The sequence below is a fragment of the Bison bison genome, unplaced genomic scaffold, assembly GCF_000754665.1.
Source record: "Bison bison bison isolate TAMUID 2011002044 unplaced genomic scaffold, Bison_UMD1.0 scf7180017864456, whole genome shotgun sequence".
NCBI lineage: Eukaryota > Metazoa > Chordata > Mammalia > Artiodactyla > Bovidae > Bison > Bison bison.
The window spans coordinates 26365577-26378267 of NW_011495018.1; the positions used below are offsets into that span (position 1 = coordinate 26365577).

The following is a 12691-nucleotide window of genomic DNA, read 5'->3' on the forward strand; positions in this document are numbered from 1 at the left end:
ATATCTTAGCTCTGTTTCCTCTCTACTTCCTCCCTTTCTATGAAGATGGTGTCAAAAGAACCTCCGGAAACTCCAGTTTTATATTTTTATCCTCTTGGTGACCTTAGTAGAAAGATAGCAGCTGGAAAAAAAAGGTCCTGTAACCTGGACTTATTGTACTAGCTTGGGTCACTTTTCTACCCCTGGGTCAATTACTATGTCCAGAGGGATTCTAAATTCTCATTGACCAGGCCTAGGTCACATGTCTAACCTTGGAGCCTAGGCAGAGTCATCTCAGTTTAGTTCAGTTCAGAAGCTTAGTCATGTCCAACTCTTTGCGACCCCATAGACTGCAGCACACCAGGCCTCCCTGTTCATCACCAACTCGCAGAGTTTACTCAAACTCATGTCCATTGAGTCGGTGATGCCATCCAACCATCTCATCCTCTGTCATCTACTCAAACATAAACTGAGATTGTGGTAATGGGTGGTTCTCTAGGGAGAGTATAGGTTCTGTAAGAGAAGAAGGGAGGGAAATAAATGCAGGATAAAATCAAATGCCCACATGAATTATGCTGTTAGGAAGACTCCTAAGTCAGGAATATCAGTTTATATTGTTGGGCAATGATTTCAGATAAATTACAAGTAAAATTGAATGATTTTTTTGCCTAAAAGAAATTGAAACTGAAATATGGAAAGACTTAAGCTTCTGTAATTACCAGAAGTTAAAGCAACTGTGTTAATGATGTTTTAATAAATGAAAAACTTGAAGTATCTATGGAGGACAGAAAACAATTAAAAATGTAACCTAAGAGAAGGGAGAAAGACACAAATAGAAATCATACAAAAGAAAAATATACTTACAAAGTAAAAATTAAATGAATATGTCTGACAGAAGACTGGGCGCAGCCAAAGAGAGAATAGATGAACTTGAAGATATGTTGGAAGAAGTTATTCAGAATGTACCCAAGAGACGAAAGTATACGAAATATAGAAGGGAGGGTAAGAGAAATGAATGATATAGTGAAAAGATCCAACATGTATTTGATTGGAATTCCAAAGAGGAGAGTCAGACAGAAGCAATATTTAAGGAGATATTTTCCAGAACTGATTAGAGACATGAATTTACAGCTTCAGGAGGCGCAGTGAATCCCAAGCAGGATACATAAAAAGATATGTATTTACACCTAGACTTACCAGTGTGAAATTGTTGAAAACTAAAGACAAAGAGAAAACCTTAAAAGTAGTCAGAGAGAAAACCAGATTATTTCAAGGGACTTTCAATTAGGCTAACAGCTGACTTCTTTGGCGATAATATAAGTAAGAAAGAGTGGAATGATATCCTCCATGTAGCTCAGGGATCAGCAAACTGTGGACCCTTGGGTCAAAACCAGCCTCCTGCTTGTTTCCGTAAATAAAGTTTTACTGGAACACAGTCAGACCCATGTGTTTCTGTATTGTCTGTGGCTGCTTTCACACTGCAGTGATAGTATTAAGTAGTTGTGAGAGACCACACGGCCTGCAAAGCCTAAAATATTTATTGGTTGTCCCTTTATAGAAAAAGTTTGCTGACCCCTGATTTAGTGAAATAAGGTTGCTATCACTGAATTTTATACCCAGGGAAAATACTTTTCAGTATAGGGATGAAAAATGACATTTTTAGAAATGAGCATTTGTTAGTACGTCATCACTAGAGAAAATTCTAAAGAATGTACTTCAGGCAGAAGGAAAATGATCCCAGATGGGAAGACTGTGATGCAAAAAGAATGAAGAGCAGTAGTAAATGTGTGGAGAAATGTAAGTGAAGACTGACTGTGTAAAACAACAAAAATAACATGAAGTTGGAGGGAAAGGAGTGTGCTGTGTGCTTAGTCGCTCAGCTGTGTCTGCCTCTTTGCAACCCTTTGGACTGCAGCTCACCAGTCTCCTCTGTCCATGGGATATTTTAGACAAGAATACTAGAGCAGGTTGCCATTTCCTTCTCCAGGGGATCATCCAGACTCGGGGATCAAAACTGAGTCTCCTGCATTGGCAGGTAGATTCTTTCACCCGCTGAGAGACTAAAGGTTTTAAGTTTTTCTGATGTTTATAAATTAAGTATACGTGTTCTGACCTGTAAGGTAACCATAAAAGAACTGAAACATCAGGTGAAATTTCCACATAATAGAGGGGCAATGTGGAAGTGAGGGATGGTATGGGGAGGGAGGAGGGAGGAGGGTTCAGGATGGGGAACACATGTATACCTGTGGCGGATTCATTTTGATATTTGGCAAAACTAATACAATTATGTAAAGTTTAAAAATAAAATAAAATTAATTAAAAAAAAAAGAAAGAGAATGATACAGCAAATGGGGAAAATAGTATAAATAGTAGTATTAGTATAAATAGTACAAATAGTGATCTGAATAAAGATTAATAGGATTTCTGTGAAAAAAAAAAAGAAAAGAAAGCAACCCAAAAGAAGGTGAGAAAAGAGAAGGAAAGATACACAAACAACTGAGAAGAAAATAGGAAGCATAAATTAAAGTGTAATGTTTAAGCTCAAATATACTAGTAATTACAATTAAAGCAAAACAATAATTGATCTAGTTAAAAGGCACATTTTAGCATATTTGATTTGAAAAAAACAAACCTAACTATGCACTGTTTTCAAGTGACATATCTAAAGCATAAGATTGAAAGTAAATTTTTAAAATATAGTAACATTGAAAGCAAATTAAAAATTGAAAGTAAATAAAGATAGGAAAAGATATATATCATGCAAACATTAACCAAAAGAAAGCCTTTGAAGATATATTAATATTAGACAAAATAGACTTTTGGGCAAAAATCATTCCTAAGGATAAATGAGTTTATTAATATTTTAGAATAGTAAAAGGTTAAATTCACTAGAAGTCTATAAACTTTTAAGATATATGAGTACCAAATAAAATAGCTTCAAAATATATAAAGCAAAACATGACAAAATGATAAGGAAAAGTAAAGTCATGATCTCAACAGATTTTAATATACTTTTCTCAGTACTTAATAGAATAAATGTGTGTACTTAACACAGTAGCCAAGGTGAGAAAAGCATCTCTACTACTCAGAGCCCTCCAGTGATTGCCTATGTTATTCTGAGCAAAAGCCAAAATCTTCACTATGCTTTACAAGGTTCTTCATGATGTAGACTCCACTCCCCACCCTGGCCTTATCTCCCATGGGTCTTCTTGTTCACCCTGCTTCGGTCATGCTGGCCATCATGTAAGCTTTTTGTACTCACCAGGCTCGCTCCTCCCTCAGAGTGCATTGGCTGTTCCCTCTGTCTGGAATGCATTCCCCAGAGTCCAAGTGAATACCTTCCTCATTTCCTTCAAGTCTTTTCCCTAACCTCACCTTCTCAGTAAAGTGTTTCTTGGACACTCAGGTTTGAATTCTACCCTCTTATTTTGCCACGTCATATGCTGTTTCCCTGCTTTATCTTGTTTTCTTTCTACAATTATTGATCTTTAACTTATAATACATATTATTTAGATATCTTATGTATTGACTGAATCCCCCAGTAGAATGTGAGCTCCATGAAGACAGGGAATTTTTGCCAGTCCTATCCTCTGATGTAGCCCCCGCATCCAGACCTGTGTCTGGCACAGTGTATCCACTCCGTATTTGTTGAAGGAATGAATGAAAGGTAAAATCAGTAAATACCTACCAAAGTTTAGACTTTACAGAGTTGTGTTTTTTTACATAAACAAGAATAAAAACATTCATGTTTAACTCAAGTAAATGTGAAGAACTTGTGATCAGTTTAAAGCAGACTTCTTATTGCTAGTAACCATACTATAGTATAGTTACTTAGCAGAGATGTATAAGGTACAGGATAGATTTTTTTTTTTTGGAGAGATGAATTTGGAACCTGAGAATGATAAACAAGTTTTAAAGTAACAGCTTCAGACACACCTCTACAAGCTTCACAAAAGTTTATTTAAAAGTTTCATTAGTACCCATCATGGTCTAGTATGTGATAGAATTTAGTTCATGTTAACAACTTTTTTGGTTTTCCACATTCTTCAAACTTTCTGCATAAATAAACATAGTTTTTGAAGTCAAGAAAAAGTGCTTCATTATGTTTTGTAATCTAAAAAATAAATGCCTGGAAATGGAGAAAAGAAGTCTTACTTATTGAATATTTTAATTGATTAGTGAACGCAAGAATCAATAAAGCAAGTGTTTAGATTTTAAACTCCTCAAGGTCAGGGCCTTACTGAGTTTATCTCTACTTTCCCAACACATTTTCCCACACAGTGTCTTGTTTACAGTGAACATTTAATAACTATTTGTTCAACAGAACACACAACAATGCGTTATTTTTTTCTTGTTTGGTGTATTTACAGGGGTCTATTTTTATTTATACTTTTGGTGAGGAGCCAACCTTTGAGAAAGTCCTAGAGGCTTGTGATGGGAAATTTCAGGCAACAGACTTCATCACACCTGGAAATGAATTCTGCATGGTAAGGAATATTGTCTTTGTTCCACAATAGGATTTAAGGATGAGATTTGGAAATTCATGTGCAACCTGTTGCAAATAGGAAGCAGAGTGTCCTCTTGAAGATGCAGTAGAAATGCCAGCCACTTCCATCATTAGATCTACTCCCCAGTTAAAATGACATCATCACATTGTGACTTCATAATATTAAGTCTCTGAACATGACCAAAGCAATTAAAATCTTAAGAGCCATCCTGTTTGTATTCACCATCCAAGCTTTCCAAGCCATATCTTTAAACACATTCGTTGCTAGTGAGTTGTCAACACTCATTAAACTATAAGTGTTTACCCTTTTTCAGAGTGATCCAGCCCCATCTAAAAATGAAAATGAAATAGTTGCTATGCATAAAACATGTATTCAATCTACTTAAAAAAAAAGCCACCTTACACATTTAGAAAAGAAAAATTTTTTCTGATGATTAACTGCTTACCTTTGGTTGATCTCAAGAAATATAATTCACTTTCCATATGATTCATCAACAAATCCATTAAGATTTTGGGAGTTCTAGCAAATATTAATAAAAAGATACATAAACTATGGAATAGGTAACACTTAAGAGTTCTTCCAGGCTTCCCTGGTGGCTCAGATGGTAAAAGCACCTGTTTGCAATGCAGGAGACCCAGGTTCGATCCCTGGGTCGGGAAGATCCTCTGAGAAGGAAATGGCAACCACTCCAGTATTCTTGCCTGGAAAATTCCATGGATGGAGGAACCTCGTAGGCTACAGTCCACGGGGTCACAAAGAGTCGGACATGACTGAGCAACTTCACTTTCAAGAGTTCTTCCAGTTGTCAGATTCTGATTATATGCTTTTTCTTCCAGATATTCTCTGATAAGAATTAAATTTAAAAATTTAATACAAGATTTTCATGTTTAGAATTTAGATACTTGATCCACAACATCATGTACTCACTCCCTCTTATTCAAGAAACAGAATTTAAACTGTATCACATTGCAGTTACTTTAAAATGCTTTCAGTCTTGATCCTGTGCAAGAAGAAAAATGAACAAGACGAACTTTGGGTTTCCAGTCTAGCATGTAAAGAACCTTACAACAGGGGGAAAGAAAAGCTGAATAAACTTAAAATTAACCATTCCTCTCAGACCCATCAGAGAATTGGGGTCATAGGGGAAACCACTGCCCCCAAAATTATAGAGACAGACAGGCAGATGCAAAGAATCATAGCTTACTGGAGCAGATACCCAGAAGTAGAAACCAGCCCTGGAGCCAGCACCCAGGGGGATTACAATGGGAGAATCTGCACATCTCAGACCAAAAACGAGGACCCTAGAGGCAGTTTTGGTTTCTGACACATTCAGCTACAGCAGACAATAAACACAGTCTAACTCTTAGCCAGATAAACATAAAACCCCATATTACAGCCTACTTAATTCATATACTTTTACACAGTACATCATGTCCAGCTTTTAACAAAAATTATAAGGCATACTAAAAGACAGTAACAGTTAGAAGATACAGAGAAAGTATCAGAACCAGACTCAGATATTGTTGTATCTGCAAATAATTACAAAGATGTTGTAATTTATCAGGCCAGAAATTTAAAACAACTATGATTAATATACTAAGGGGTCTTATGAAAACAGTGGGCAACATGAAAGAATGATTGGAAAATATAAGTAGAGATATGGAAACACTAAGGAAGAAAATAAGAAATATTCAAAATATAAAACACTGTAACAGAAATGAAGAGTGCCTTTGGTGGGCTCATCAATAGACTGAATATTGCAGAGGAAAGAATCAATAAGCTTGAAGAAATGTCAGTAGAACCTTCAACACTGAAATTCAAAAAGAAAAAAGAATCAAAAAGAACAGAATATCCAAGAACATGGGACAATTGCAAAAGGTGTAGCATACATGTAATAGGAATGCCAGAAGGAGAAGAAAGGAAGGAACGAACAGAGGAAATGTTTGAAGTAATGAGGGCTGAGAATTTTCCAAAATTAATGTCAGACACCAAACTACAGATCTGGGAAGCTCAGAGAACACTAGAAGGATAAATACCAAAAAAATTTATACCAACACATATTAAGCGAAGAAAAACTAAAGAGTCTCTTGAAAGTGGAAGAGGAGAGTGAAAAAGTTGGCTTAAAACTCAACATTCAGAAAATGAAGATCATGGCAGCAGGTCCCATCACTTCATGGCAAGTAGATGGGGAAACAATGGAAACAGTGACAGACTTTATTTTCTTGGGCTCCAAAATCACTGCAGACGGTGACTGCAGCCATGAAATTAAAAGACACTTACTCTTTGGAAGAAAAGTTATGACCAACCTAGACAGCATATTAAAAAGCAGAGATACTACTTTACATATTAAATACATGTTTAATATGCATTTAATACATATTAAATACATATTTACATATTACTTTACATATTAAAAAACAGAGACATTACAATAAAGGTCTGTGTAGTTAAAGCTATGGTTTTTCCAGTAGTCATGTATGGATGTGAGAGTTGGACTATAAAGAAAGCTGAGTGCCAAAGAATTGATGCTTTTGAACTGTGGTGTTGGAGAAGACTCTTGAGAGTCCCCTGGACTGCAAGGAGATCCAATCAGTCACTCCTGAAGGAAATCAGTCCTGAATATTCATTGGAAGGACTGACACTGAAGCTGAAAAGCTGAAACTCCAATACTTTGGCCACCTGATGTGAAGAACTGACTCATTTGAAAAGATCCTGATGCTAGGAAAGTTTGAAGGTGGGAGGAGAAGGGGACGACAGAGGATGAGATGTTTGGATGGCATCACCGACTCAATGGACATGAGTCTGAGTAAACTCTGGGAGTTGGTGATGGACAGGGAGACCTGGCGTGGTGCAATCCATGGGGTCGCTGAGTCAGACACGACTGAGCAACTGAACTGAACTGAACTGAAAGGTAATAGTTAATATTTGTTTAAATCAGAAGTATTAACATTGAGATTGCAAAGTAATTTTAATCCACATAAATAAAATGAAATTTTATTTTAAATCATCAGTGATTGATATACTAGAAAGAAGTTTAGAACATGCTCCCATAGCAGTCTTGTTTTCCATTTGAGTTTCTTCTTTATTTTACAGACACTCACACAGTCAGGGGAAGTTTGTGTTTGGGGTATAGAGGATGGTGCTTGTGTCAGCAGGGTTTATCTGAATATCCAAGTAAGTGTGCCTTATAAATGGATTTTTAAAAAATATTTAATTCTAATCCAACTTACCTTTTTGTGTTCACATGTCAACAGTTTGTGGAAATACTTGTTACAGAGACATTAATGTATTTTACCTTATATGTTTAGAGTAATTCTTGTGTATAAAGTATGTTCCACAGCCCAGAGGGTAGAACATAAGGTATTGTATTGGAATATGGGAAAGAACAAACTTTTCCTTGGTGGCAATTATTTCTGAAACCTACTGATTTATATCTCACTCATGCTGCAAATTCACTGTGGATTGACAGGATCTCTTTTCCCCCATGGTCTTTCAGGGAACAAAGCTGACAGAGGCTCCACCAATTAAAAGCTCCTCAGTACCACAGGAGGGGCTTCCCACTTGGCTCAGTGGTAAAGAATCCGCCTGACAATGCAGAAGATGCAGATGAGCATTCTATCTCTGGGTTGGGAAGATCCCCTGGAGGAGGAAATGGCAACCCACTCCAGTATTCTTGCCTGAAAAATTCCATGCATAAAGGAGCCTGGCAGGCTACAGTCCATGGGGTCACAAAGAGTCAGACACAACCGAGCGACTGATCATGCACGCACACCATGAGATGAGAAGAGTTCTGGAGAGTCTTGAACTAGCAATTAAGTGTTTTTAATAAAAAACAAAACATTCCTTGGCTGTAACTAGTTAAGTGGCCCCATCTAACCTCAAGAAGATCAGTTAGAAATGAAAGAAAGGTGCCTCTCTAACCAGCTTGAGCCAAAAATGAAAAAGTGTGGGCTATTGGCTCGATTAACTATAAAGTATAGAGCTCCTCTGGGCTCAGCTGTGGCTTTATCCAGCAACTCAAATGATATTACCAAGGAGCTCGTCTTTCTTTCTGTCTGTGTACTACGTCTTAATTTCATCTAAGACTTCGTGTGATACCCAAATGCCACGAATACCAACCTCACATCAGATCATCAGGGAAGAAAACCTCCTACAATAGGAGGAGGAAGAGAAAAGTTTCTCCTTTTCAGAGGGCTTAGTAGATATATCCTAATATCTTAATAACACCCCTGAACTAATCACTGTGGACAGGGGCATGAGAAATGCTAGTTGGCTTAAAATCTGCCTTGGAAATGAGACTTAGATCTATTCCACTCAACTGAAAATAGAAGAGAGATGGTTTCTTAAAAGATATTCAAGAAATTTTCCACAAGGAAGGTGTATGTATGCTGGGTGGCAAACTACATTTGTTCACCTAAACCTAAGCATAACCTACCATAAGGTGATACCATTCTTTCCACCATGGTCATGGTGCACATAAAATAATATTTTAAAAGTATAAAAAGACCAATAAACAATGGTAAGGCTATTTTTTCTTAAATTATCATTTTTTCTATATTTCATAATTCTCGATGAGATATGGATCTAGATAGTAGGGAGGAAAGTTATAGTCCTTCTCTATTGTAAATTAAAATCTCAATAATGCAAGATGAAGCATCATACTTCATATAAGAGGATACAAGATGCAAAAGATATATAATTCAATGAGATAAGTAAACTCATCCTAAAAAGTAAAGATAAAAATTCTTACCTAAAAGAGTATGTGTGGACTCCATAATCAGTGTGGCAAAGGTTTATATGTATTCATTTCTGTTAGAATTACTAGAACTAGAAAAATCTTAAAGTTCATCTGATCACACCTCTTTTTACAGATGAGAGACATACAAACCTAAGGGTTTGTATAATCGGAACTTACCTTGCACTTGCTGGCTAAGGAGGGATAGGAAAGTCGCTCAGTCGTGTCCAACTCTTTGCGAGCCCCTATTAATTGGTGGAGCCTCTGTCAGCTTTGTTCCCTGAAAGACCATGGGGGAAAAGAGATCCTGTCAATCCACAATGAATCTGCAGCATGAGTGAGATATAAATCACTAGGGTTTCAGAAATAATCGCCACCAAGGAAAAGTTTGTTCTTTCCCATATACCAATACAATACCTTGGGCTATACAGTCCTTGGAATTCTCCAGGCCAAAATACTAGAGTGGGTAGTCTTTCCCTTCTCCAGGGGATCTTCCCAACCCAGGGATCGAACCCAGGTCTCCCACATTGCAGGAAGATTCTTTACCAACTGAGCCACAAGGGAAGCCCAGGAATACTAGATGTGTAGACTATCCCTTCTCCAGTGGATCTTCCCGACCCAGGAATAAAAAACCAGCATCTCCTGCATTGCAGGTGGATTCTTTACCAACTGAGCTGCCAGGGAAGCCCAAGGAGGGATATAGTTACCATCAAAAGACCCTCTTTCTGCTTCAGATATCTTCCTTTCCCCTGACCAGAAGGGAGAGATTGGGCAACTGTCACAGTTAAGCAGACATCCCTTCACTGAGCTCAAAACCAAGCATGTACATTCATGTAGATCAGCCTTTGTTGGGGAAAATCAGTGATTTCTCCTTACTGAAGATTACTGCTCCCCTCTGGAGAACTGATAAATGGGTTGATCCAGCAGTACAGAGGCTAGATCGCCCTGCCTATGTCCAGGACTGTATTCTCCATGAACATTTTAGGTAGTAGTCCTCAGAGAACCCTGCTTAGCATCATGATGGCAGGATGCCCAAACACTAATACCTTCACTTGATGTTACCTGCCAGTTTTTAGCCTAGTCAACTATTGCCCTGGAATGGAGGGTAATTTCAACTGATTGTGTTGAGGAAACACAGATACACACACACACACTAAGAGCTCCCATAAAGGTTTTCAGCTAAAAAAACCCCAAACCCTCACCACTTTGTTCCCAGTTTCATCCTGAGATACCAATAGACTCAACCTGGTTAAGCCTCAGAAAATTCACTTTAAAAAACAAAATGAAAACCTGCTCAATGGAGAAACTGCATTCTAATGAGGCAGGACACCTGAGTTTTCCTCTGAGCGTTGTTATCAGCTTTGGGACCCTGGGGGCAAATTGCTACATTTTCCTTTGCCTCTGCTTTCTAATCTGCAAAAGGATGACCTCAAGATCTTTTCCATTTCTAACATTCTGTTATTTTATTCAGAACAACCTCCAAAATGTAGTTATGTTACTTACAGGGGTCCCCCTCTCTGGTGTTTCTTGTGCCAATAGAGCAATACTGAGTTCGGTTCAACAGCAAAGGAAAATCTTATTTTTTGGTCAGAGGGTGGAGAGGTGGGAGCTGTCCTTCTGGAGCACACACTTGTGTCCCAGGGAGAGGCTGAGGCTGCTCTGTAGAGTTCTCCCGGGGGAGAGCGGGGTTGCCATGGGCCGGTCCAGCCGTGCTCCTCCCCTCAGGATCCAAATTCTGGGTGCAGCAGCCCTGTGCACAGCCACCCTGCGGCCATCTTAAGTCTTGAACTGAGGTGTTACTGGCAGTACGTCTCTGCACGGCCACGGAACTGAGGTGTTGCAGCGGTCTCACACTAAGAACTCTTGTCTGAAGTGCTGGGTACTAGACTGCTGCACATGTACCCTGTGAGCAGGAGAAATTAGACTAAAGCACAAATGAAGAGCTTAGACCTTATCACCTAGTTTTCATCTGACTTTTCTGGGGGACCCCAGTGGGCTTTGTCAGTGAAAACTATAGAGAAATGAATCTGATTCCTTAAGTATCATGACCACAGATTTGTTCTCTTAGATATCATCTTCTGTAAATGACTGTTGGATAAGCAGAAATCTGTGATGCGTTTCTTTGGTGACAGGCCACGTGCTCCATGATACGATTATTTTTTGAAGTCTTCCTCAGTTATACCAGCATCCCAGGATCTACTATTATCCAGCAGATGAATGCTGATTTTAAAAAATCACTAACACTCAATAAAGATGTCCAAATGATGCTAGGAATATATTTTAAATTTCCTATTTTATTTTTCATTATTATCAGGTATAATCATTTTCTAATCAATTAAGGATAAAAATGAAGTCATGGTTTAAAGTTCAGGCAATTTTCTCATATTTTTATCATTCCAATTTTAGGATAAAAGAATGTGATATATAGATTCCTATGACTTCTTATGTGATTGATTAGCTGAAGAATGTTGAGTGTATAATTTGTAATACCACATGACACTTGCCACTCTTCTTGTTCTGCGGGTTTTTAAAATAAACTGTAGAACTCTTAAGTGTAGGAAAGCAGGCTTCATTTTTTGGTGCAGTGAAGCTGGGGTTTATTTTATTTTTTATTGAATCTAATTGATTTACAGTATTGTGTTAATTTTTCAGGTGAACAGCATAGTGGTTCAGTATCTTTGTGGAGTATACTCAATTAAAGCTTATTATAAGACTAGTGGGTGTAATTCCCTGTGCTATACAGTATACCCTTTTGCTAATGTGTTTTATATCTAGTAGTTTATGTCTGTTAATCCCATACCCCTATTTTGCCCTCCCCCCTACTCCTTGGTTTTCCATCTGTGAGTCTGTTTCTGTTTTGCATCTGTCCTAAACAGGCAACAGTTCTGGCTTGCTCTCCATCATCCCTGTCTGCGGCCGTGGGGACTGAGGACGGCCGTGTCCACTTCCTCGACGTCCGGGACGTCGAATCCCCTCATGAAGTTCATAAGGCCTTTCTCTCTGAATCACCTGTGCAGCACCTCCTGTAAGGACCGCCTGTTTCTGGCAGCAACTTTGTCAGGCCTGTCTATTGAGATTTCCACCGAAGTTTTAACTTTTTTTAGGTTTTACATGTGTTGTTTTGAAAATTAGTATATTGACTCAGTTCTACATTCAAGAAATACAGAGGTGTATATAGTACAATACAGTTTCCCACTGTTATCCCCAAATACCCAGTTCTCCTCCTTGGAGACAGCTTGTTACTAGTTTCTTGTGTCTTTTTACTGGACATATTTTATTCACAAACAAGCAGAAAAATAAGTACTTCCTTTTAATTGCATGAATGTGTATCTAGCACTTAGAGTGTACCAGGAACTTCAGTTGTATTAACCTCGTGAGACAGGTATTCTTATTGTCTCCATTTAAGGAAGATGATACACAAAGAATTTAAATAACAATTAATATCACACATGTTGTAAATGGCAAATGT

General features: G+C 37.9%; 1 protein-coding gene across 2 annotated transcripts in view; it reads left to right on the forward strand.

The window, feature by feature from the left end:
• Positions 1-12691, forward strand: part of CFAP43 (cilia and flagella associated protein 43) — a 101118-nt gene that overhangs the window by 32873 nt on the left and 55554 nt on the right. For both annotated transcript variants that reach the window (XM_010859400.1, XM_010859401.1), the window contains exons 9-11: positions 4350-4466; positions 7581-7661; positions 12099-12247. In XM_010859400.1, coding sequence (XP_010857702.1) covers positions 4350-4466; positions 7581-7661; positions 12099-12247 — 347 coding nt within the window. The remainder of the gene's footprint in view (positions 1-4349; positions 4467-7580; positions 7662-12098; positions 12248-12691) is intronic.